At 39.6% G+C, this 22,302-nt stretch overlaps 1 protein-coding gene across 1 annotated transcript; it reads left to right on the top strand.

The window, feature by feature from the left end:
- Positions 1-8,152: 8,152 nt before the first annotated feature.
- sgsm3 (small G protein signaling modulator 3) lies at positions 8,153-22,217 on the top strand. The gene is made up of 21 exons (XM_044330740.1): positions 8,153-8,324; positions 12,850-12,939; positions 13,092-13,177; positions 13,544-13,607; positions 13,880-14,091; positions 14,201-14,308; positions 14,943-15,086; positions 15,309-15,504; positions 15,766-15,911; positions 16,162-16,395; positions 16,595-16,777; positions 16,997-17,152; positions 17,270-17,324; positions 17,439-17,488; positions 17,692-17,844; positions 17,956-18,026; positions 18,351-18,399; positions 18,596-18,681; positions 18,868-18,990; positions 19,239-19,299; positions 20,036-22,217. Exons 2-21 carry the CDS (start codon positions 12,933-12,935, stop codon positions 20,117-20,119), a joined length of 2,268 nt encoding a protein of 755 aa, XP_044186675.1. The 5' UTR covers positions 8,153-8,324; positions 12,850-12,932; the 3' UTR covers positions 20,120-22,217.
- The last annotated feature ends 85 nt before the right edge of the window (positions 22,218-22,302 follow it).

Genomic DNA, 22,302 nt, shown 5'->3' on the forward strand with positions numbered 1-22,302 from the left:
ACACTGATGAGAAAGGATGGTTCAGTAAGATTGTTCTAGTCTACCACAGAGTTAAGTTGTTGCCACTGAAATGAGGTTTGAAAAGGTTTTTCTCTTTGTTATTCATACTACCCGTCATGCTCGTTCCATAACATCACAAATGCATGATGACTAAGTATTTTTTTATCACCTTTTCTTTCCTCTTCTTCTTTTTAAACTCCACCTTCTCTCTTTTTTCATGTACTTTGAATGTGAATTGACGGTAAACGTGCATTCACAGCTCCCGACACACATGTTGACCTATTGAACAGGTCTATCAATGAAAAAAGGGGCCTAGCTGTTATAGACATATTCAACAAGACATGAAACTTCATCACTGCCAAGTGTGCCAGTATAAAATGTTGACTCACATAGTTAAATAATTATTGAAACGAGAAATTTCTCTCTGCTTGTCAGAGTTCCTCGGATAGGTAAAGTTTCCTGTCAAAGCTGCTAAGCACTTCATCTGCAGTACAGTTACTATCATGGTATAAAATTTACATAGATATGAATTATTCATAGTTTGTTAAAATGGGAAGAAGAAATTGATGTTAAGATTGTGTGTGTGTGTGTGTGTGTGTGTGTGTGTGTGTGTGTGTGTGTGTGTGAAGAGGAATATTTGAGCATAGACTATATTACATATTCATTAACATGTCTTCGAACACACATATGTGTAGTATGTTTGTTTTAACCTAAATCTAGGTAATGAATGGTCTCTGTTTATCTGTGTTTTTTTGTACAACGCTGCATATTTTCACCTACAGAAGGAGAAATCTTGTAGATACTGTTGCTCATTTGGTTCAGATACCCACTGGGATGTATTTATTCAAAACAGGTTTTAATGAAGTCTCAGTGGTAACATTTCATGCATCCAAATTGCACCCAGCATTTTAACTTAATCTTACGTGACACAATTTTACACACTGTTTTTTTTTCTTTTTGATGATGTTGGTGGTATTCTGATTCTGATATATGCTAATTATGTTTAATTTCCATAAAACAGGACTGCAATCTATGTGCTGCTGCTTGTGTTTTGTAGTGGATCAGACTGTTAAGAGCTTTTTGTATGATTTCAGGACTGAGAGTTCATCTGGAAGATTTGCTGAAGGTTGCAAACCTTACTTTGCTCCTGCACTCACACCCCCACTAACACATGACCATGACCTTTTATACGGCTACATAAATGTATGTAGAGACACGTTATTTATGCCACAATACCTCAATGCACATATGTTCTCTACCACATAGTCACTCTTTCTTTCATACACACAACACACACAAAGACCAAACAGCATTTATCAGCAGCCAGAATGTTGACAGAAAGTAAACAGCACTGCCTCTATCAGCCGATGTGTATCAGGGCTGCTGGGACCCCATTCATTCCCATTATCAGTGATTACCACCACTGAGTGCTCTTCCTCCCCCTGATTTTTATCTGTGCTTGCGAGCCAAAAGATCTCTATCAGACACCACAGTAACTACTGCTTAAGATATGAATGTTCACACTGTGAACTGTCATCATTTATCATTATCTATAAATGCATAGGTGCACTAAGAGGGTGAGGTGGGATGGCTGGGTGATAATGCTGCCGAGATGGGCAAATCATTCTAAAAAATAGACTCTGCTGTGGACTTAAATGTGGACATTTGCAGGACCTTTTGCACATGTTATTCCCATTTCACTGTTTCATTTGCTATATTACTAGAAAAATATTAAAAAATATTGAGGCGCTTTTCTCCAGTGTACTTGGAATATGGTTTATACTGAGCACGTACTACACAGGACTGGGGACTGCGGGGTCCAATAGAAGAAGCTAGTTTTTACTGATAGCCTGGGACCATGGATGAGTAACTTTCAGAGAAAGAGATGGAGAGTCATGCTTGTGAATAAAATTGTCCTTCCAGTCTCTTCATAATTTTGAATGGGAACCCCTGCGCATCCTGGAAAACATGGCCATCTCAGAGAAGGTGAGCTGGATCAGGCTGACTGACACACTGATTACCCTTGACAGTGTTGTAAAGAAAAGAAGTTTCAGCAACAAATAAGAAAATGTGAGGACTTTTTGATTTAAAAAAAGGAGATCAGGGATCAGGGCTAACAGATTTATATAATATAATATAACATATGATATTATGTTATTCTCTATTTAAAATATATAATATTTATAAATGACACTGCATGTATTTTTTGAGACACCGGCGGTAGTCAAGAACACTATGACAAAAGACCATCTGTTGTTCGTAGCTATATTACCACACACACACACACACACACACACACACACACACACACACACACACACACACTCACTCACACACACACACACACACACACACACACACACACACACAAAGATGTGCATTCAGTCAGTTAACTCAGCAACTTTACCGACTGATAGACTTTCTCTTAAATTTTCCTAATCTTCCTGCTTTTTACCCATTAAGGTTTTGTATCAACCTCTTTACAAACTGATTACATCCATTATTGTCAATGCAGATGGTTGTATGAGTATCCATCTACAAGTCAGCATATGGAGCAAGGGCATTTGCTCTTTTATCCTCTTAGCCAGCACTTAGTGACAGACACACATAGATGTGCACACCCACATACACAGATGTGTAGATATACTGTAAGTCGTGACCTCTGTCCTATCCTTACTTTTTCTGAGAGACCTTTACTTTCCCCTTAGGTTTTTGCTCTCTCTTACTTTTTGCTTTCTTTAACAGACTAATGGGAGAGATAAAAACAAGGTACAGTGGGCACCATCTCAATCCATCTCCATAAATGACACAATTAGCATACACATCTTTTTCTGCAGTCAGAAGCACAGATGCTTCTTATATCAGTTAGATTAAACAATATAAATTTTTCAACAAAAATATGCCTAAACAATGTGTGTGTGTGTGTGTGTTTGGAGGGGGGGTTGCATTTACTGCTGAATTATGTAAAAAAACAAACAAAAAAACAAAACAAAACAAAAAAACGGGGGTGATAATAATGAAATCTGTGCAGCCTTTCTCCTGTCATGAAGTAAGATGCATACAGCTAAACCCAACAGTCCACCTGATATAAAGCAGGAAGCTAGTAATGTAAGCATGGGACAGATAATGATTAAGTTAAGCATCATTTCAGCATCATTTCATTGGAGCAGACAAACTTTTCTTATGAAATGCTAAGTAGCATTGATAAGCAACAATTTGACCATATAGACTGTAAGTTGGCAATAAGTGCGGCAGAGTGCAGCAGCAGAGAAAACTGTAAAGCGGGAGTTCAGCAATTTATGACACGGAGAACAGTGAGGCAAGCTGTCACATACACCCACTGCTTTCTGTTGAAATATTTCTTGAATGGTTAGTTGAACATGAAGTGTGCAGAGAAAATGGAAATGTGACAACCTATCATACAAGACAAAAGCCATCAGTTTCCCATGATGCCAATATTACTGGGAAACGATTATGTGAATGAGCTGTGCGCAAGACAAATCCCTAAAGCCAATATACAATATTATACTCTGCTAGAAACCTGGTTGACAGTGAGATGAAAGAAACCCTCACGCCCACACCATAACAACAGGGGGTAGTATGCCACAAAACCTTTTCAGACCTTAACTCCTAATATGCCAATATGAGTTCCTATTACGTTCATATTTCACCGCGACTTAAATCATCAGCATGAAAGCATTATATTGTAAGTGCAAAACAACAACAGGAGAAAAAGGAAGCTCAGTCACAATAAGAGGTAATTCACAGTTATTGTGGAACATTGAATCCCACAGTGAGAGTTCAAGGCTCTGCAGGGTTCCATAGACAACAATTTGCTCAATTTTACTGTTATTACATTTAAAACAAATTAGCACAATAAGTGAGAGAAAATGTAATGGTAGGAAAAGGTTTTTATATCTTTGTATTCCCAGCCACATCAGAGTTCTCACTCCTGCACTTATGTCTCACTTTAAAATCTACATGCACAGTGGACTGTCTGATGATTGGAGTATTGACATACTGTAAAATGACATAAAAAATGTGTATACTAATCTTCTAGTTCATAAAGGATTATGTCCCACATTCTTTTTAGAAATATCCATCAACTGTGAGTTAATCTGACCAGGCACACAAACACATATGTAGACAGACAGTCCGACACACTGTAGAGTGAGGGGTTCAAGGGTTAACAAGCATTACATACACGGTCATAAATACAAGAGGGAAGGGAGGAGGTTAGAGGGATTTATGTAGCTATAACATCTATTCATCTGTGTCTATCACTAAGACAAATAATGACTGACCTTCCACCCATCCAGTGGCTACAGCAGATGGACAGAATGAATTGCTATACAAACAGCACATCCCTCATCGCTTGTGTCAAGTAAAGACACTATACTGTAATGAAATTGTAGGCAAACATAAATCTATAATATATGAGTGTTATAATAAGTTCAGAGGATACCACGTTGCAGTTCTGTTGTTATATTGCAGTCTGATGTCCAATTTCCTTTTATGGTGGTAGTCTGGTGGCTGAGGTTTCTTTTAGTACTTTGTTAAGGGTTGGAAATAGAAGGATTTTATTGCAGTGGTACATTAATGCAGCTCTTTTATATGCCGCAGTGAAAATAACATCTACAAATTCTGCTGCGGCTTAATGATTACTATCTCCCATTTTAGCTCTGTATTTTACATCTCACACTGCAAATCTTACTCTTCCCTTCTCTTTCATTCAGCGTTAGTTCCTTTGACCTTTGCGTCCATCATCTTACTCACCTCCTGTACATCAAATCAATTCCTGCGAGTGTGTTTTTTTGTACTGTATGTACTTTTGGCTGCTCAGTGCACAATCTCCCAAATGACTTGACCTCCATAAATGATAAAACGAGCTTAGATAAAAACGGGAAAATGTAATATTTGTATAGAAGTGCATTAAAGATGTCATGATACCCGTGAGACTCCTGTCATTCTTTCTCTTTCACTCCTCCTCCCCCCCGGCCTACCCATAAATAACAAATAAGAAAAGAAGAAACATATACAGTAGAGCTAAAAACACAGAGTCATAAATACAAAGAACAGCCACTGCCATTAAAACACCCAAGAGAAAGAATTTGCCATTCCAATGCATAGCCCCTGCCCCTTACCTCCAATCCCCCTCATCACAGAAGAGGTCCTCTGAGACTGGAGGAACATCTGCGTGAAAGCCCCGTGATCTAACCCAAGAGACTCAGCCTGACTTAGTCTATCCTGGCCTTATATCCATAAATGGTGCAAATTATACCAATGGCAGAGGCCACATCATGGAGGTTACATTAACCTGTGCACTCTGTGTTGCTAAGGAGTGCCCTATGCTGTTATGATATGACAGTGGAGTCATGTAGACTGTATCATGTTCTGGCTCAATGGCTTCAAGTTGAATGATGTTGTGGCTGGATCCAAATGGAAATATTAGAATGTGGACATATGAGAGACTCACAGCCTATTGTGATATTAATATGCATGCTAGAGAAACATAGCACACACATATGACATGGTAAGGACACATATGTATGCATGCATATGCATACAAATGAATATGCATGAACTGCGCCGATACACAAGCCTTTTTTTCATACGCATCAATGCATGCTTGCATGCATGCGCACATGTGGGGACTCACACACACACATACATTTACATTTACAATATACTCAAATGTGGCACACATACATGATTAATTGTGTGCTACTTGATATAATGCAACAGCGCTATCTTCTGTCCTGAAGAAAAACTGCATGACTGCAGCAAATTGACTCAGTGTGAACAAGTGTTGCTCTCTGTTTCTTTTCTTCTCTCCTCTCACTGATGGTAATCTGCTCATTCATATGAATCAATATTTATTCATCTGATCCAATGAGCATGGTCAATAACACTTGAACATGTGTGCTTGTATATGTGTGTGTGTGCTCACTTTAGAGTTCATGAATAACCCACCCACGTGTATAAGGCTGTGAGCCTGAGGTTTCTGTAGCTTCATGACCAATATTTCAGAAAAACGCCTCTTTCAGCCCACGCTCTCTCTCTTCTCTTTACTTTCTCTGTTTTTCACTGCAATCCTCACCTTACCCTTGCCCTTAATCATTCCCTCTTCTAAGCACACTCACTCACACACACACACACACACCATCTTGCTTAAATCTCTTGCTCATCCTCCTATATCTTTTCCATTCAATCTCCCCTTATCACAGCTGTGTTTCTCTTCCCACCCTCTCCCACATATCCTTCCACCCTCTGTGTTTCTCGATCTCTGTCCGTCTCCTCACTCCTCCCCTGGCATCTCCCTCCACCTCTCTCTGCCTCTGTCTGACGTCATAGCAACCGCAGTGTAAGATCCAGGGCTTGCTGGACAGTGCACATCACTCCATCAAAAAATTATGAAGACAGCCAGACAGATGAGCACTAGAGGAGGTGGAAGGAGGAGGCAGAGAGGGACAAACCGTGCCACACCCACATACTCTGATGTGTAGGACCGGTGCACTATTAAGGCTTTGTGGCCGGCAAGCTGTGGGCAAGGTCGACTTTAGGCTGCAGCATTTTAATGATGTGACTCATTGTGGCATGGTGCAGTAAACTGAGCATGCAAGCAGTGCAAGAGGGTTGGAATGACCAAAGCAGCATCATTCTGATGTGTCAGAAGGCAGAGGCAGAAGGGAGCATTTTAAAGGAAGAGAGAGATTGAGGGAAGGCTATGTAAGGTGAAAGAGATTTTTGGGGGGAAAATTATAAAGTAACTTTTCACTGTATGTAAGACACGATGGAGTAAAAATGGAGGAAGAATGTAGGAAATGGGGGATGAATTGATATGAAGGTAAAGCCAGAGACACAAGTGATTAGCATAAAGGGTTATTGGCTCCTGAGTCAGGAGGCTATACAACATGTCTTTTCATGTACATGTGTACACAAACACACACACATCCACACACACACAATCTTATCTTTTAAAACAAGTAGTCAAAATGCAGTCTCTCTCACTGCAAAATTTTCAGCTCAAGCATCAAAGCTACTGTCACGCATGAATCCTCTGTGAGATAGGAGAAAAGCTTATTATTGGGATCTAATGCCCATTTACAGGCTGACTTCCACTGTACCCTAACTAACGTGAGATAACACATGGTACTTTCCCTTAAGGCTAGTTTGTGCAACAAGAGCAACCAAGACTGCGATTATAATATCTTTAGGTGTGTGTGTGTGTGTGTGTGTTGTGTGTGGAGGTGGAGGATGGAGGTAGCTTGTGGGGGCTGTAATAAAGGGAACATATACAGTATGCTCTAAGGTCTCTCTTTCAGTGGCTGAACTATGATGAATATGCCAATGTGAAGAAGGCTGTGCAATCACAACACTAGAGACATGTTGTTGAGCAATAGTGTAAAAGCATTATGTTGTATCAATCATTGTTTTGATTGATACAACATAATAATTGCAAAATTCATTATTTTGAAAAAGATTCAATGTTGCAACCTAATTCTTCTATTTCTGTTATTTTCTTTTATTTTCATATCCAGGAAAAACCAAGCAAACATATCTTCCTGTTCGATTTAGTAATTTAATATGTTGGTTAATTTAGTATTTGTGGGTCACATGCTCAGTCTTAGGGGTAAGCGAAGAAAGTATGCCAGTATCATTGGTTAATACTAATTAATAATATTTGATAGTATAGTTATTTTGTTGCTATGTGAACCTTTTAGATAAAAACCTTATCATGAAATGATCAAAGACCAAACAATAAAACAGATTTTTTTTTTTGCTCTTAGGGAAACATCGTAAAAAGGCATCGCTCAAAAGGTTGAAGTGTCAATTAAAATAGCAAAATAAACAGACAAGTAACAGCCATCAATACAGACTTAGACTCCCATGACCATCTGTGTTGTTGGCGATAAACTGTCCTGATGGTGCTGCTGCTTTAATTTCACATTATGATTAATACTGTTGTGAATCGTGACTGGTTGGTTTTCGTGCTGGATGAATGAGGTAAAGGCCGAGAGAAATAATGAATGAACGGAACAAATAAACGTCGTGTGCCTACGTCATCCATTGCTGCGCGGAAGGATATTTTCAGTAAATAGTGTAGTTCCGGGATGTGGAACTACTTCTCCGGATGGAAAAGGAAAACCGTGAGAAGCGCAAGGATACAACGGAGCTACACGTCGCTAGCAGGTGCACAACGCAGGGAATTCACAAATACAGGACGAAAGATGGCATAGCATATGGTGTTTTCCCGTTTCCAGCGACAGAAGACACGTCTGCCATAAACCACAACCGTGTGCTTTCACTAGAATAATGTCACAGTAAGTGAAGCTAACAGGCTGTTGCACACCGTGGTATGTAACTGTTAGCTTTATGCTAATGTTAGCATGTATAATGGCTAACAGCTGACAACTTAGAATGAATACATTACAGGCTCCTGAGACGGGTGTTAGCAGTTTTACCAGTTCGTATGCAAAGCTTATGATCGTGCTGTGTGTTTTATGTAGTAACATGTGTAAGAACATTTAAATGCAGTCGACCAAACATATTGCCATTGAAAAATTAAGTATTGCTCATTATACAGTCTTTTGGCTGTAACTGACGTCAGCCGGGGGTTTGACGTAGTTTTGCTAATGATGAACATATGCTGTCTATAGGGTCGTGACCGTCATAATGTAACGCCAAGTGAGCAGAATACTTTGCTAACACCTGAGTTGATATTTTGCTTTATCATGTGTGCATACCACCTTCAAACGACTGCTTTAAGAGTGACACCTTAAAAGCTAATGAATGATGCCGTTTATAGAAAAAAAAAACTACCATAATTGCTACATCCTAACATGTGCTGCTCTGCTGTGTGTACTCTAACCACTAATGCCAAATTCAGTAGAGTCACTTGTTGCTGTATGTAATCTAATGTCGTATGGCTTGTTGCAAATAAATCTGTGGTACAGAAGGCTGCACAGCTTTAAAGTAGACTGATTTAGAGCTGTAAGTTGTTATAAAACCTCCTTTCCCCTGCTGAATGGTCTTTCTACCTCTAAGCTCTCTGTAAAGTTGTGGGTTTGGAGGGTTTCCCCCATATCTTCTTATTTCCCTGCTCTTGAGGAAGTGACAATCCAGTTAACCACAGTGGCACATGCCTAGATGTGACGCGTGGCAGTGTGTGTGTGTGAGAGAGACGGAAAAAAACAGTCTGCCAAAGTGAACAAGGTCCTGTCTATCATTATTCAGCCAATGCTAACTTGGCGGGGAATGAGGCAGTAATTCTTAAGCATACATGGCTGTGTAGGTGGGCGTATTCACAGGAGGAGAACATGAGTCACCATTGTTGGGGTTACTGTGAAGAACAACTGGAGGAGGTGTTTGGGTAGGGGAGGGGGTATCAGCTAGGCAGGCAGACAGGAAAACACTCCCAGTTAAGAAGGTAAAAATAAAGATATGTTCCCACTGTTGTAAAAGGAATGGTTTACAATGTCCATACATGTGCCCTGTCTGTACAACAGGATGTAAATCTTTGCTTTTCTTCCAGTAGGGTGTTGACCAGTGTGTGCAAACATAGCTGAGCACAGTCTCAACAATGGAAATGGAGATCTCCTTTTGTTCAGAGAGAATTGAGAAGACTTTCTGTTATAGGCCCAGCCAAGTCCTCTGCTAAGTCAACAGAAATTATTTGGTTTCTTCTTCTTTCTTTTTCATCCCTGGGAGAACATGAATAACAAGACTACTATATGTAAAAATGTGTTAGGGCTCTTTTATGCAACTGACAACATTAACTGTAATGAATGGAGTTTGGTCTTCCAATGGATGGGTTTTTACTGTATTGCTTTGCTAGTGCGTTTCAGTGCAGTTTTCACACACCTTGATAGCAGAGACTTTATGTATACATGACAGTACCAGTCAAAAGTTTGGACCTTCCCATTCACTTGAATGAGAAAGTATGTCCAAAATTTTTGACTGGTACTGTTATGTATATATGCGTATATCAACATATCTGTATGTGGGGAAAAATACTAGAGCTGTAATGATTAGTCGATCAGTTGATTGGCAGAAAATTTATCAGCAACTACTTTGATAGGTGAGTAATTATTTTTAGTCATTTTTTTTTAAGGAAAATGCCAAAATTCTCTTGTTACAGCTTTTTAAATGTGAAAATTTTCAGGTTTCTTTAGTCCTCTATGATAGTAATGAATGTCTGATTGAATGTCTTTGGGTTGTGGACTGTTGGTTGGTTCTATTTTTCTTAACTAGAGCCCAACTGATACTCAACTTTTGAGGCAGAAGAAACCAATATTCTAATTTGAGATTTTAAAAAAAGAAAAGATAATATCTTATATTTTCTTTTCCATACTTTTTGGTGAGGAGTCTTCAAATTTGGCCATAATGATGAAAGATTTATTGAGGTACTCCAATATTTTTGATATTATAAAATGAAAAATATATAAATATTCATATATAAATATCATAGCCTATAAGTTTAATGTATAGCCTACATTAAACTTAAAGAAGGGTCAAATATACATAAACATGCAGCCTATTAAACACTTATTTGCTGCAATCTCTTTTTCCATATCTGTCAACATATACCAAACCTACATGGTAAATCAGTATCTTCAGATAATAATGGCTGACTTCTATTCTTGAGTTTATATAGGGTACTTAAAAGGTGATCTTAGCATATTACCCTGGGGCTTCAACTACATAAACAGTTGATGCCCACACCGAGTTACCTGCATTTAGACTATGGACATTCAACTTTCTCTCTGAAGTTTTTCAGATTTGCCATAATTCTTCTCAGGAGAGATCACCATACCTTCCATTGACTCAGAAATCAAGGATTAGACATGAAAAACTGCTTTCTGTGCGCCAACACTCACTTTTGCAGCTGAATATTGCTGTTAGATTGTCAATATGTGCAACAGTTTGCAGTAGGGGTTCTGTCATGTTGCCTTTCTTGGCAGGAGATTAAACTGTTCTTGTAAGAGAGTAGCTAAAATCCCAGGACTCCCCTGAGCTACACACAGAGCTAGCCTGAAAGTACTTGGCCATCCTCCAAACCTCAAATTGATTTCTCATCTCTCTTAAGTCCTAAATCCCTCTTCAGATGCCGCAAGCTTGCTGCTGGAATGAATCATTTTGGCGGGGTGTTTGCATGCTCGTGAGCCTCTTTTGCAGGTTATGGTTGTTATGCTGTGTCTATCTTTGTATGTTTGCTGGGGCTTACATGGCAAACAGTGTCCCCTCTTATGCTATACTGCGTATTTACATGTTTTCATTGTGATATTTTGGTGAAAGAGGAGAAACCGGAAGACTTTTGCAGGAATCTCTGGAGACTTTGTTGCCACGGACACATCATAGTGATAGCCGTACTACACACAAATGTGAAACCAAGATGCCAGGATTTTATTAGCATCTAAATTCCCTCCCTCTGTGCTATGGCTTGATTGATGTACAAGCTTTGGCTCTGAATCTAAAAAAATGGTGGTGACGCTCCAATAATCAGGGGATTGGTGATTATTCTGTGTGCTCAAAATTTATTTGGACAGCTGCTCATTTGATGTGGGTATTTTGGATCTGCGGTCTTTGGCACTGACTTCCAGTTTAAATATGTGTTTCTATGCAGCATGTTATTCATAACTCTACTATTCTGTGGTCATTCAAGTGCGTATGTCCCAGTGAGCCATAGACGATTTTCCACCCTAGTGGACAATAAAGATATATTCTATTCTCTTCTATTCTGTCGTATCTAAAATGGGACTCCATTTTACTGTTATTTTGAAGCTCGTTGGATGTCATGCCTGCTGATTTTTGCAGACAAAGGCATACTGACAGAGGAATTGTGATCAAATAAAAACACACTATTAATAGGAGAAAGATCATGTTTTTTCATGGTGAGTTTGTGTGTTTATTACTCACCCTGCAAATAAAATGCTGTAAATATGATTATGATTATCTAATTGTGGACTAGCCAGTAGAGCAATCTATTTGTTGACCACCCATGTAGCCCTCATAAGAGGACCGTGCAGTGAAAGTTGCTGTCAGCGCCATATTCACAAAGCCTTATAGAGTTAAACCTAGTGGTGAAATTCTAGGACAATTACAGCAGTTGTGATGTACAAAGAGTCTTTGTTACGAATTTCTAGTTAATAGGTCTGTTTGTAAAATTTGCCCCAGGACCTGTACTGTCTAAAAATAGAAAATGAACACACACACACACACACACACACACACACACACACACACACACACACACACACAGACCAGTTAATCGAGTTAATTAGCCTCTGGTAAATACAGCAGTCATATGGCCAAGACAAGAGACACCAGAATGTCCCTCTTTCTCTCTCTCTCAGCATCTTTTCCTCCCTCACTTACTGTAATTATACAGAACCTCTGAACCTCTCCATTCAGTCTTGTTAGAAGAAGGAGCTTTACTTTATGACAGGATTTTTGGATTTAAGTTTGGAATCTTTCTTCATTGTGAAGGTACTTGCATCATTTTTTAACAACAAACTGTGTTTAGGGCAAGAACAGGCAAGTTTAGAGAAAATACGCTGTAATAACTTGCAATCAAGACGGAAGAGGAAGTTGAGGCACAAACTTAATATGAAGATTTTAAGATATTGCGTGTCAAAAACGTGATGCTGGCTAATCAGATGTGGTGCATTAACTGCAATTACTGTATATAACATAGTACCTTTATCCTCAGAGCTGTGCTATGCCTTACATTCACTGGTAAACACATGAAGTAGTTTGAATTTCGGTGTCCTCCTCAAGGAGACTCCTACATGCTGTTAGGAATTGAACTACCAACCTTTTCTTTTCCTCTGTTTGTCTTTTCTACAGAGTGGCTACTATCTGCTGACCGTTTTTCTCCAGAGTGACTGTGGTCTTTCCGTGTAGAAGACATCACTCTACTACCCAGTACCATGTCAGGTATAGATTTGTATGAATTTAGTTTACAACCTAAGTGCCAAAAGCTCTCAATTTGAAGAAAAGTCTTTTTAAATGTGCCTCTTGTTCTCAGCAAAGCTTTTTCATGTATCATACTGTATTTTCTGTTTCTATTAAGTGTCTCTCTGTTTTAGGTACCTACACACCGGCCCCTGGTGGGCCCTTCTCTGCTCTCACTCCAAGCATGTGGCCCCAGGACATTTTGGCCAAGTACCATCAAGTGAGGATGCAACTTCATATGTTTTTTATGCCCAAGTATTTATAAGAATAGAAATGTTACGGCAAAAGAAAAAATGCTCGTATAAAGCATGTCAGCTCTTAATAAACAAAATAGCGGAAGATAACATTACAGGCTGTGACACATCTGCTTAGCGTGACAGAATATAAAGACAAACTAAAACGCTGCAGGAAGCTTGTGTTCATGTGACACTGTGACACATGAACTTTTGTGCTAACTGACATTTAAGATGTAAGAAAAGCTGTTGTCCCATCTTCAGAATTATTATTGACTATTTTCTAATCAAGTCATCTTTCCTTTATGAGATGTGGACTAAATTAAATGCATGTTATTTGTTTTTCTCTATAGAAAGACCTCCCAGAACAGTATGAACTCCAGTATGATGAGTTTGGCTTCAGAATGGACACTGAAGGTAATTTTTTCACTCACATGGACATTTGTACACATTGCCATTTTTTTTTTGAAACCCTCTCAAAAAACATAAATGGAAATTGTCATATCTGGGCACAGTGGCTACATTATGTACACCAATTGAGTGCATGTGATCTCAAAGTTATGACTGCAACTAACTGAGTTGCTCTTTCACTACTTTTGGTCTTTGCTGGTGGGGAAAAAAATATTTTATACCACTAAACATTTGTATTTTTTTAATATATCCTTATATATTATTCTCTCTTTGCTCAGACGGTTCCGAGCCCAAGTCCTGGCTGGGCACTGAAGGCTCACCCCAGCGTGAAGACCCCCAGCAGAGATTGCGCTGGCAAGCCCACTTGGAGTTCACCCATAACCACACAGTGGGTGACCTGACCTGGGAGCTCATTGCTCCAGTCCTTCCGCGCTCCGAGCGCCTTCGTTCCCTGGTGCTAGGTGGCATACCTCACAGCATGAGGCCACAGGTAAGTAGACTTGCACTATATTTGGCTAAAACACTGCCCAAGATTGCCAGTTACTTTTAAATGTAATAAGTAAGAAGCTACAGAGCTTTAACGATGTTCTGTCTGTTAGCTATGGATGCGTCTATCTGGAGCACTGCAGAAGAAGAGGACTTCAGAGATCTCTTACAGAGAAATCATAAAGAACAGCTCTAATGATGACACCACTACAGCTAAACAGGTAAAATCCCTAACCGCAGGTACATGTCTATGTAAACAAACATACTCCCATTGAAGTTAAGCTACTGTAAAGAGCATACTATTACCTTAGAACATGCCAAACGAATATCAGAAACAACTACTTAAATTAAGTCCTATTTATACTTGACACAATTAAGCATAGATTTCTTAAAACACTGTACAGCTCGAAAAATAATTGGATGAAGCAGATTTGCACAGGGTATGCACATTATGTCACAGTATGTGGAAGTTGTCACTATCACACACATAGCAGTCAACATTTGCCATGGTGCATTCAAATGGAAAAAAAAAAACCCACTGATAACATGCTAAAGAGCTTTTATGCAATTAACTGTACAGTCTTGTTTTGCCAGTAAGTGGAGGTTAGGAGGGTGAAGTCAATGCAATACCCTTTTTATAATGTGTTATTTCCTCATTAGCACACAGGTAAGTCACAATTAAGTGAAATGAAAATACCCTCAAGATAGATCTTAGATAATGGGGTGCTTACATTAACAAAGGTAAACGTGACTTTATTAAAGTTTTTTTTTTTTCCTCCACCTCCTCTCCCCAACTTTTCTCGCTGTTTACTGTAATAATGATTTGACAGTCCCTTGTTAACCTCTGTCTCTCAGATAGAGAAGGACCTGTTACGAACTATGCCAACCAATGCGTGTTTCAATAGCCTGACCAGTGTTGGAGTGCCAAGGTTGAGACGGGTACTGAGAGGCCTGGCCTGGCTTTATCCAGACATTGGGTACTGTCAAGGCACTGGCATGGTGAGAACACCTACATACAGAAACCGATGTCACCGTAAACAACTATATTACACCAGTCAGCTGAGTCAACACATAAACAGACACACTTTAAATTTGTATTTTGTTTACTCACAGTAACACCTCCATTGTACATCATCCTTACATTTTGCTCCTGCCTTTTCCATCTTCACTGTTCCCCTTTTCATTGTCTCACCCCCCATCTCTGTATCTTGATCCTCCTAGGTGGTTTCCTGTCTGTTGCTCTTTCTGGAGGAGGAGGATGTGCTATGGATGATGTGCGCCCTGATTGAAGACCTCCTCCCTCCATCCTACTTCTCATCCACCCTGCTGGGTGTTCAAACAGACCAGAGGGTTCTCCGACAGCTCATTGTTCAGTACCTGCCAGCCCTTGACCGCCTTCTGCAGGAGCATGACATAGGTAAGGGTAGGCAAGGGAGAGATGGAGCATGTGTGGCTGTGATGAATGGAAGAAGTAACTGTGAGAGAGGGCAGGGGAAGGGCATTAAATGTACCCACCACCTTGTAGCCTTCTGAAGGGTTTTAACTCAAATAAAATATGACAGTTATGAGATGCACCTGTCTGAGTTTGTTAGCGAATTCTTCTGAATTAATGACTGTGTTGAATGAATATACACGGTGTTGTATATTATAGATAATCCCTTCTTTCTCATACATCCAGAGTTGTCACTGATCACACTGCACTGGTTCCTGACATCATTTGCCAGTGTGGTGGACATCCGTCTGCTCCTTAGGATCTGGGACCTACTTTTCTACCAGGGCTCGTTGGTGCTCTTCCAGGTCACACTGGGCATGCTCAAGATCAAGGTATTTGCACTACACCGCATACTTCTGATTCTTGACTTCCTGATACATTTTATTTTGTGCTGAGATGCTTTAGATTCTTTAATACAAAGATCATGTTGCAGCGTTTTATGTCAACAGATATTTCTTTGTTACCTACATTACATTATTATTTCTAGATATTACCGTCCCACACCGACTATTCCCTTTTTTTAACAAAAATATCTCTATATGTTGACTATTAATCCTTGTGAATTTCACTCCACTACCCCAGGAGGAGGAGCTTGTGTCATCAGAGAACTCTGCGTCCATTTTTAACACTCTGTCAGACTTACCAAGCCAGCTGAGAGATGGGCCTGCAGTTCTTGGGGAGGCTATGAGGCTAGCAGGGACACTGTCCCAGGAAACACTAGAAGCCCACCGACACAAGCACCTAGCCTACATCCTAAATGAACAGGCCCAGCTCAACAATGGAAACAACACAATACTCAACTCCAATCTCAACAAGGTCAGTCACTGTAGACTTTACAAAGTCAGTGTGATGAAATATCAATATTTTTTGTCAGAAATTAAACAAGCAATGTGAAGGTGTTTGTGTTTTAGCTGTCCAAACTACAGTCACATATTACCATCATTGGATACTGCCATAAAGTGTTTTAGACAAATTAGAGGGCGTGTGAATTTATTCTGTGTTTGTATATGTGCAGGTGGTGAGGAGACAGTCCCTGCGCAGAAAGTCCACCCTGAGCTCCCTGCTGTTTGGGGAGGATGAGGCCGAGGCTCTAAAGTCCAAGAACATAAAACAGACAGAGCTGGTGGCTGCCCTGCGAGAGGCCATAGCCCGCACTGCAGATCATTTCCATTGTCTGGACCCACGCCATTCCAGCACTGTGAGTTCACACACTGCAGTACATGAACAGTCTGGTTTATGTCCTGTTGTGGACCAAGTATAAGTCAATTTGCCAAAATGAGAGGGACATTAAATGAGGCATCCATTCATTTGGTAGCATGTCTGACTAAATGTTTAAGTCCTAAATTTAATATACCATCAAATCATGGCATTCAGTATAGACACTTTTGATACCATTTCTCCTGCTTTTTTTCTGTAGGACCTGACTCCTGACTATTCCATGGAAAGCCACCAGCGAGACCATGAAAACTTCCTTGTTGTGTCCCGTAACCGGCGGAGACGGGCAAAGGCATTGCTGGACTTTGAGAGACACGATGACGATGAACTGGGCTTCAGGAAGAATGACATCATCACTGTGAGTTATGACACCCACACAGACACATACAAACGAAATTCTACTTCCTGTTGTTTGCAACCATGTACACACATTGCACATCCCATTCATGTCCCTGTGTAATTTTCTTTCTCTCAGATCATCTCGCAGAAGGATGAACACTGTTGGGTTGGAGAGCTCAATGGCCTCAGAGGTCTGTGCTTCTGTGCTTTTATGTATCAACATCTACTGTTGCCATATGGGTAACTGATTTTTTTATAATCTGTCTCGAGGCTGATTGAACATAACTTTTTTGGCTCTTTAACAGGGTGGTTCCCAGCAAAGTTTGTGGAGATTCTAGATGAAAGAAGCAAAGAGGTATGGAAGTAGTTCATTTACAGCTTAATAAGGCACAGTGCTTTTAAATAGGTTGGTTTGCCTAGCAGATGTTCCTTAAAGTTAAATCCATGTGATATTTGTCAGTGTTTATCTTAGTTTCCTCACATTTTCCTTCCAGCATCCTGAATATTAATTTATAATGCGTCATAAACATTGACTGGTGCTCTTGTGTCTGTACCCAGTACTCATTAGCAGGCGATGACTCTGTAACGGAGGCAGTGACAGATTTGGCCAGAGGGACTTTGTGCCCGGCCCTAAAGGCCATCTTTCAGCACGGTCTCAAGAAACCGTCTATACTGGGAGGGCCCTGTCACCCCTGGTTATTCATAGAAGAGGTACTTTTTTTTTTTTTTTTTCTTTTTTTAAATCCACATGGCACCATATTACAATTGTTTCAAATTCCTACATAGGACTTAATCATTCTTTGCCCTCTGGGTTTCTCTCAGGCGGCCAGTAGAGAGGTAGAGAGGGACTTCAATTCTGTCTACTCCAGACTGGTGCTGTGTAAAACCTACAGGTAAAACACAGACACACACATCATTCTGTTTTCATTTGTTCTGTCAAACTCTCTGTTCACACAAACATTACAGATGGGTGTAGGGGATTTTAATCTTTTATAAATAAGTAAGTGTTTTAGGAATTGGATCATCCAAACTCTTTCATATGTGATCAGGGATGCACTTGCAATGTATTTGCAATATATTCCTAAATAAAATCAAGCAAGTGTTATGTGTATGTGTTATAGCAGGGGAATGAGAAAGCTACTTTCAGTATGTACACCAGAGATGTATTTTATTGTTCCAACATTGCAAGGTTAACAATTTCTTCTGGCATTAACCAGGTTAGATGAAGATGGGAAAGTACTAACACCAGAGGAGCTGCTATACAGAGTGAGTATGTGTTATTGTAATTAGTTTTAGCGAAATGTATTTTGTGGACCTAAAAAGCTTGTCTCAGCTTCCAACAATAAAAATGTTTATTGAAAGTAGTGTTTATCTAGTGAGGCCTAGCCATGTCTGTAAATTCAGCCTGTAGAAATGAAGGTTAGTAGGAAGTGCATGAGCACCCTCTGTCTACTCTTCCCAGGCAGTGCAGTCAGTCAACATGAGCCACGACACAGCACACGCTCAGATGGATGTCAAGTTTAGGTCTCTTGTCTGCGTTGGCCTCAAGTGAGTTTTCCAGACTGACACACACACACACAAACACACACACACACACACACACACAGCATTAAAATCATCACAGTCCCTCTGGTATCAGAGAGTAGAAGCTCAAAAATGTGTCCACACATGAGCAAATGTGCCATATGCACACACTCAGGCTGTTTGGATCCTAACATTTATCTAACCCAACAGTGAGCAGGTGCTGCACCTATGGCTGGAGGTGTTGTGTTCCAGTATGGCCGCTGTAGAGAAATGGTATCATCCGTGGTCCTTTCTTCGCAGTCCTGGATGGGTTCAGATCAAGTGTGAGCTCAGGTAAGAAACACATTATTATAAAACTGTTGTATTTCAATTTGGAGAACATCAGAATTACAGCTAAAGCATCCAGTGTGGTTGCAAACTCAGTACTGAATTTCTGGCATCCACATCTAACACACACTATCCAGTATTCTGAAATGTCAACTAGTAATCTAAAAAAGGATTAAACAACAGAGAATTAAATGAAGAGGGGAACACTGTATATAATTAAACATGTAATGAACAGTCTACTGTTGTTTCCTCAGGGTCCTATCAAAGTTTGCCTTCAGTCTCTCCCAAGATTGTGAGCTACCTGACAAGAAAGAGGTGAGTCAAGGGAATTTCCACAGCATTCCTACATTAAACTGTAGTAAACATGTCTCACTATTCAAAGACAATATATCAGTCCTCAGGGGAGAAAACTTTGTCTTTATGCTGTTTAAGAAACCCCCTATTCTGGAGGCAGATGTTATGGATGTGCTTGGTTCAGCATCACCTCTTTAGTTGGGATCTCTTAACATGTCACAGTAGATGCTGTAGTATAGTGATTAATTACAGTAGTTTACTTATCTACTTACCCCATCGCACAAATCGACTCACTGTGTGAAGTTGTAAAGGTGCAACTGCACCAAAAACTTGTACCTGTTATGAAAAAGGCCTGTTAAGAAGAGCTGTTTATCTTGGCACTTCTGAGCTGTACTTCACCTTTGAGTCTCTCCAGTTTCTGTTGTTATCACCATTCATCTTGTAAATTAGATATTCTCATTTCAGTGATCAGTGTTTCTCATTTTGTGAAGCCCCCTGACATTTAACAATGTGATAGTAGTCACCATAGGGAAAATAATCATTGCTGCATTGCTCTCTGTGTGTTGAAAGTTAAAAGCATGATGTACTCCTGGCCAGACTCCAATCAGTGACATCAAAGCTGCCATTTTGCATCAGCCCTCTTCAAAATTGATGATTTGCATGTAATCTGAAGTGCAGTATGTTGGAATTACCCTCTCTGATGTAGTGTTGATTTTGTCTTAAGGTAATAGTTGTCCACATGTCCTTTCTTTTCCAGGAGAACGAGCAGAGACCATTGAAAGAGGGAGTACAGGATATGTTGGTGAAACATCACCTCTTCAGCTGGGACATTGATGGCTAGACACACAACAAAAACCTTCTGAATCCTACCGTCCTGTGTCTGTGTGTATATTTGATCTGTCTCTTCATCTGTTTCTTACACACTGGAAACTGTAACTTAGACACCATTGTCTGCTTTTATCCCTGGATGATGATGACACCCAAATAATGATGACACCCAAATAATGATGACTCTGAAACTCTCATGTCATCATAAGGTCCACTGGGTGGTATGAACTGAAGTATGTGTGCATTAAAGTGCATAATTACAAGACAGTTTCTATTCAGACTCGGTGTAGGAGGTTTTGCAACATGGTTGAAACTATATGAAGTTTTACAAGTAAAACACTCCTGTAGTACAGAACGGTCTGTACCCACTGGCCTGGAACACTTAAGTATTTCTTCAGTAGTCACTACACTGGCTGTTCAGCTTTTTATAGCTAACTGGGTGTTTGTTTTGTGCAGGAGTGAGACGTACAGTACATCCTCTTGCACTGGTTTGTGTCTATGTAAAATGCAGTGTCAGGTTACCCCACAACAAACACTGGACCTTTGGCATGGTCCTAAATTCCACATGACCCTGTAAATTCCAAAATATTAAGACCAAAACATTCCTAAACATGTTACAAATTATTTTTGAGAGGAATGCTACTTACCTCAGTATCATGAATTCCACAAAAAATTTTAAGTCATACTATGCAGGATTTTCCTTAAAAAAACAAAACAATGTACAAAAATAATCCCTCTCAATCATCACCTATGACCCACTAGAAGGTTGTGGCGGTGTCTGTATCTACAGAGACCCTGTCATCTACCTGTATTTTCTTATTATTTTGCTGTGTTCAGGATGTTTCTGGCCTTCAGCCTTTGGGTAGTTGTTGTGTAGCCCCCAGCCAATAAGAGCATGCAGGCTGTGAGTGTGGGACTCTATAAAAACGTAGCGACATAGACAAGAGGAAGCTACAAAAATGGCGGACACAGCACCGATGTTCTGCTTGTTCAACAGATACAGCAGCGAGTTGTAGTCAACTCGAGTGAAGTATAAGTGAAGTCTGTTTCATTCTGTCTGCTATGGACTCTGTGCTCTGCAGCAGACTGCTGTCTGCTCTGTGCGTGTGTGTGTGTATAGCTCAGCCCCGCCTTCGTTCATACAGGCAAAGAGCAGACAGAAGAATGAGCCGGAGTGGAGGGGCCAACTTTGAATGTTGTTTACAAACAGCAATCAACAAATCCTGCATAGTATGCCTTTAAATACTAATGTTGCACATGCCAAGTAAAGCCTTTTAAACTGTGATATGAGACTATATGTTTGTGCTACCTTAAGAGTGGTAGTGAACAGTCTGCACTTGTATGACATAATGTAAATGAAGCAGATAAATACTTTTTGTGTTACAGTCAAAATAAATGTTACATACATGTTTTTCTGTATAGAAAGTAAACACATCTGTCGCTTGTGACTACATGTACCTTGTAAGTTAAAGAAATTTGACATAGAACTTTATCTTTCTGATCTTGACACACTGATTTCCAAATTGACCTCCAGTACTGACTTCAACCTGCATCAAAAAACAAAGAATAGCCTGTGGATATGTATTCAAACTGTGGACTAATGATAGATGATAAATGAGGACTTAAGAGGATTGATATGTGAACAAAATTGTAATACTTTTGAGTAATCTGTTACAACAAGTTTGTTCATAATTAATTATGTTGTGATATTTTTTGGATATTTGGTGTAAACAACTTTTAATTTCAGGCAAAGATTTTGTTGTATCAGTTGTTATTCTTGCCAAGCCAATTGGATCTTGGAGGTGACAAGATTGACATAGTCATGTAGTTTCAGTTAAGAATTTTTTAACTTACATTGTTATCTGTAACTTTCCCTTGTGCAGAAAACACAATCAACTTAGTTACTGGTTTTACATGATGGTAAGTTATTGTAGCCTGTAAAAAATCACATTATGTTATCAAAAATGTACGACTGAAAGAAAAAACTTGTGTGGCAGTGACTCTTATAATCTTATAAGACTGAGACCACACAGTAACACTCCTGGGCTTACTGTACATAAAATATGACAAAGTATATTGGAAAAGAACACTATAAACACATGGAAAACCCATTCATTGTCCTGTTGAGTTATTCCCAATTTTAATATATTTTTTACACACTGTCATGAATTGTATACTGTTAAGATTTTTAATTTG

This window comes from Thunnus albacares, chromosome 17, assembly GCF_914725855.1.
Source record: "Thunnus albacares chromosome 17, fThuAlb1.1, whole genome shotgun sequence".
Taxonomy (NCBI): domain Eukaryota; kingdom Metazoa; phylum Chordata; class Actinopteri; order Scombriformes; family Scombridae; genus Thunnus; species Thunnus albacares.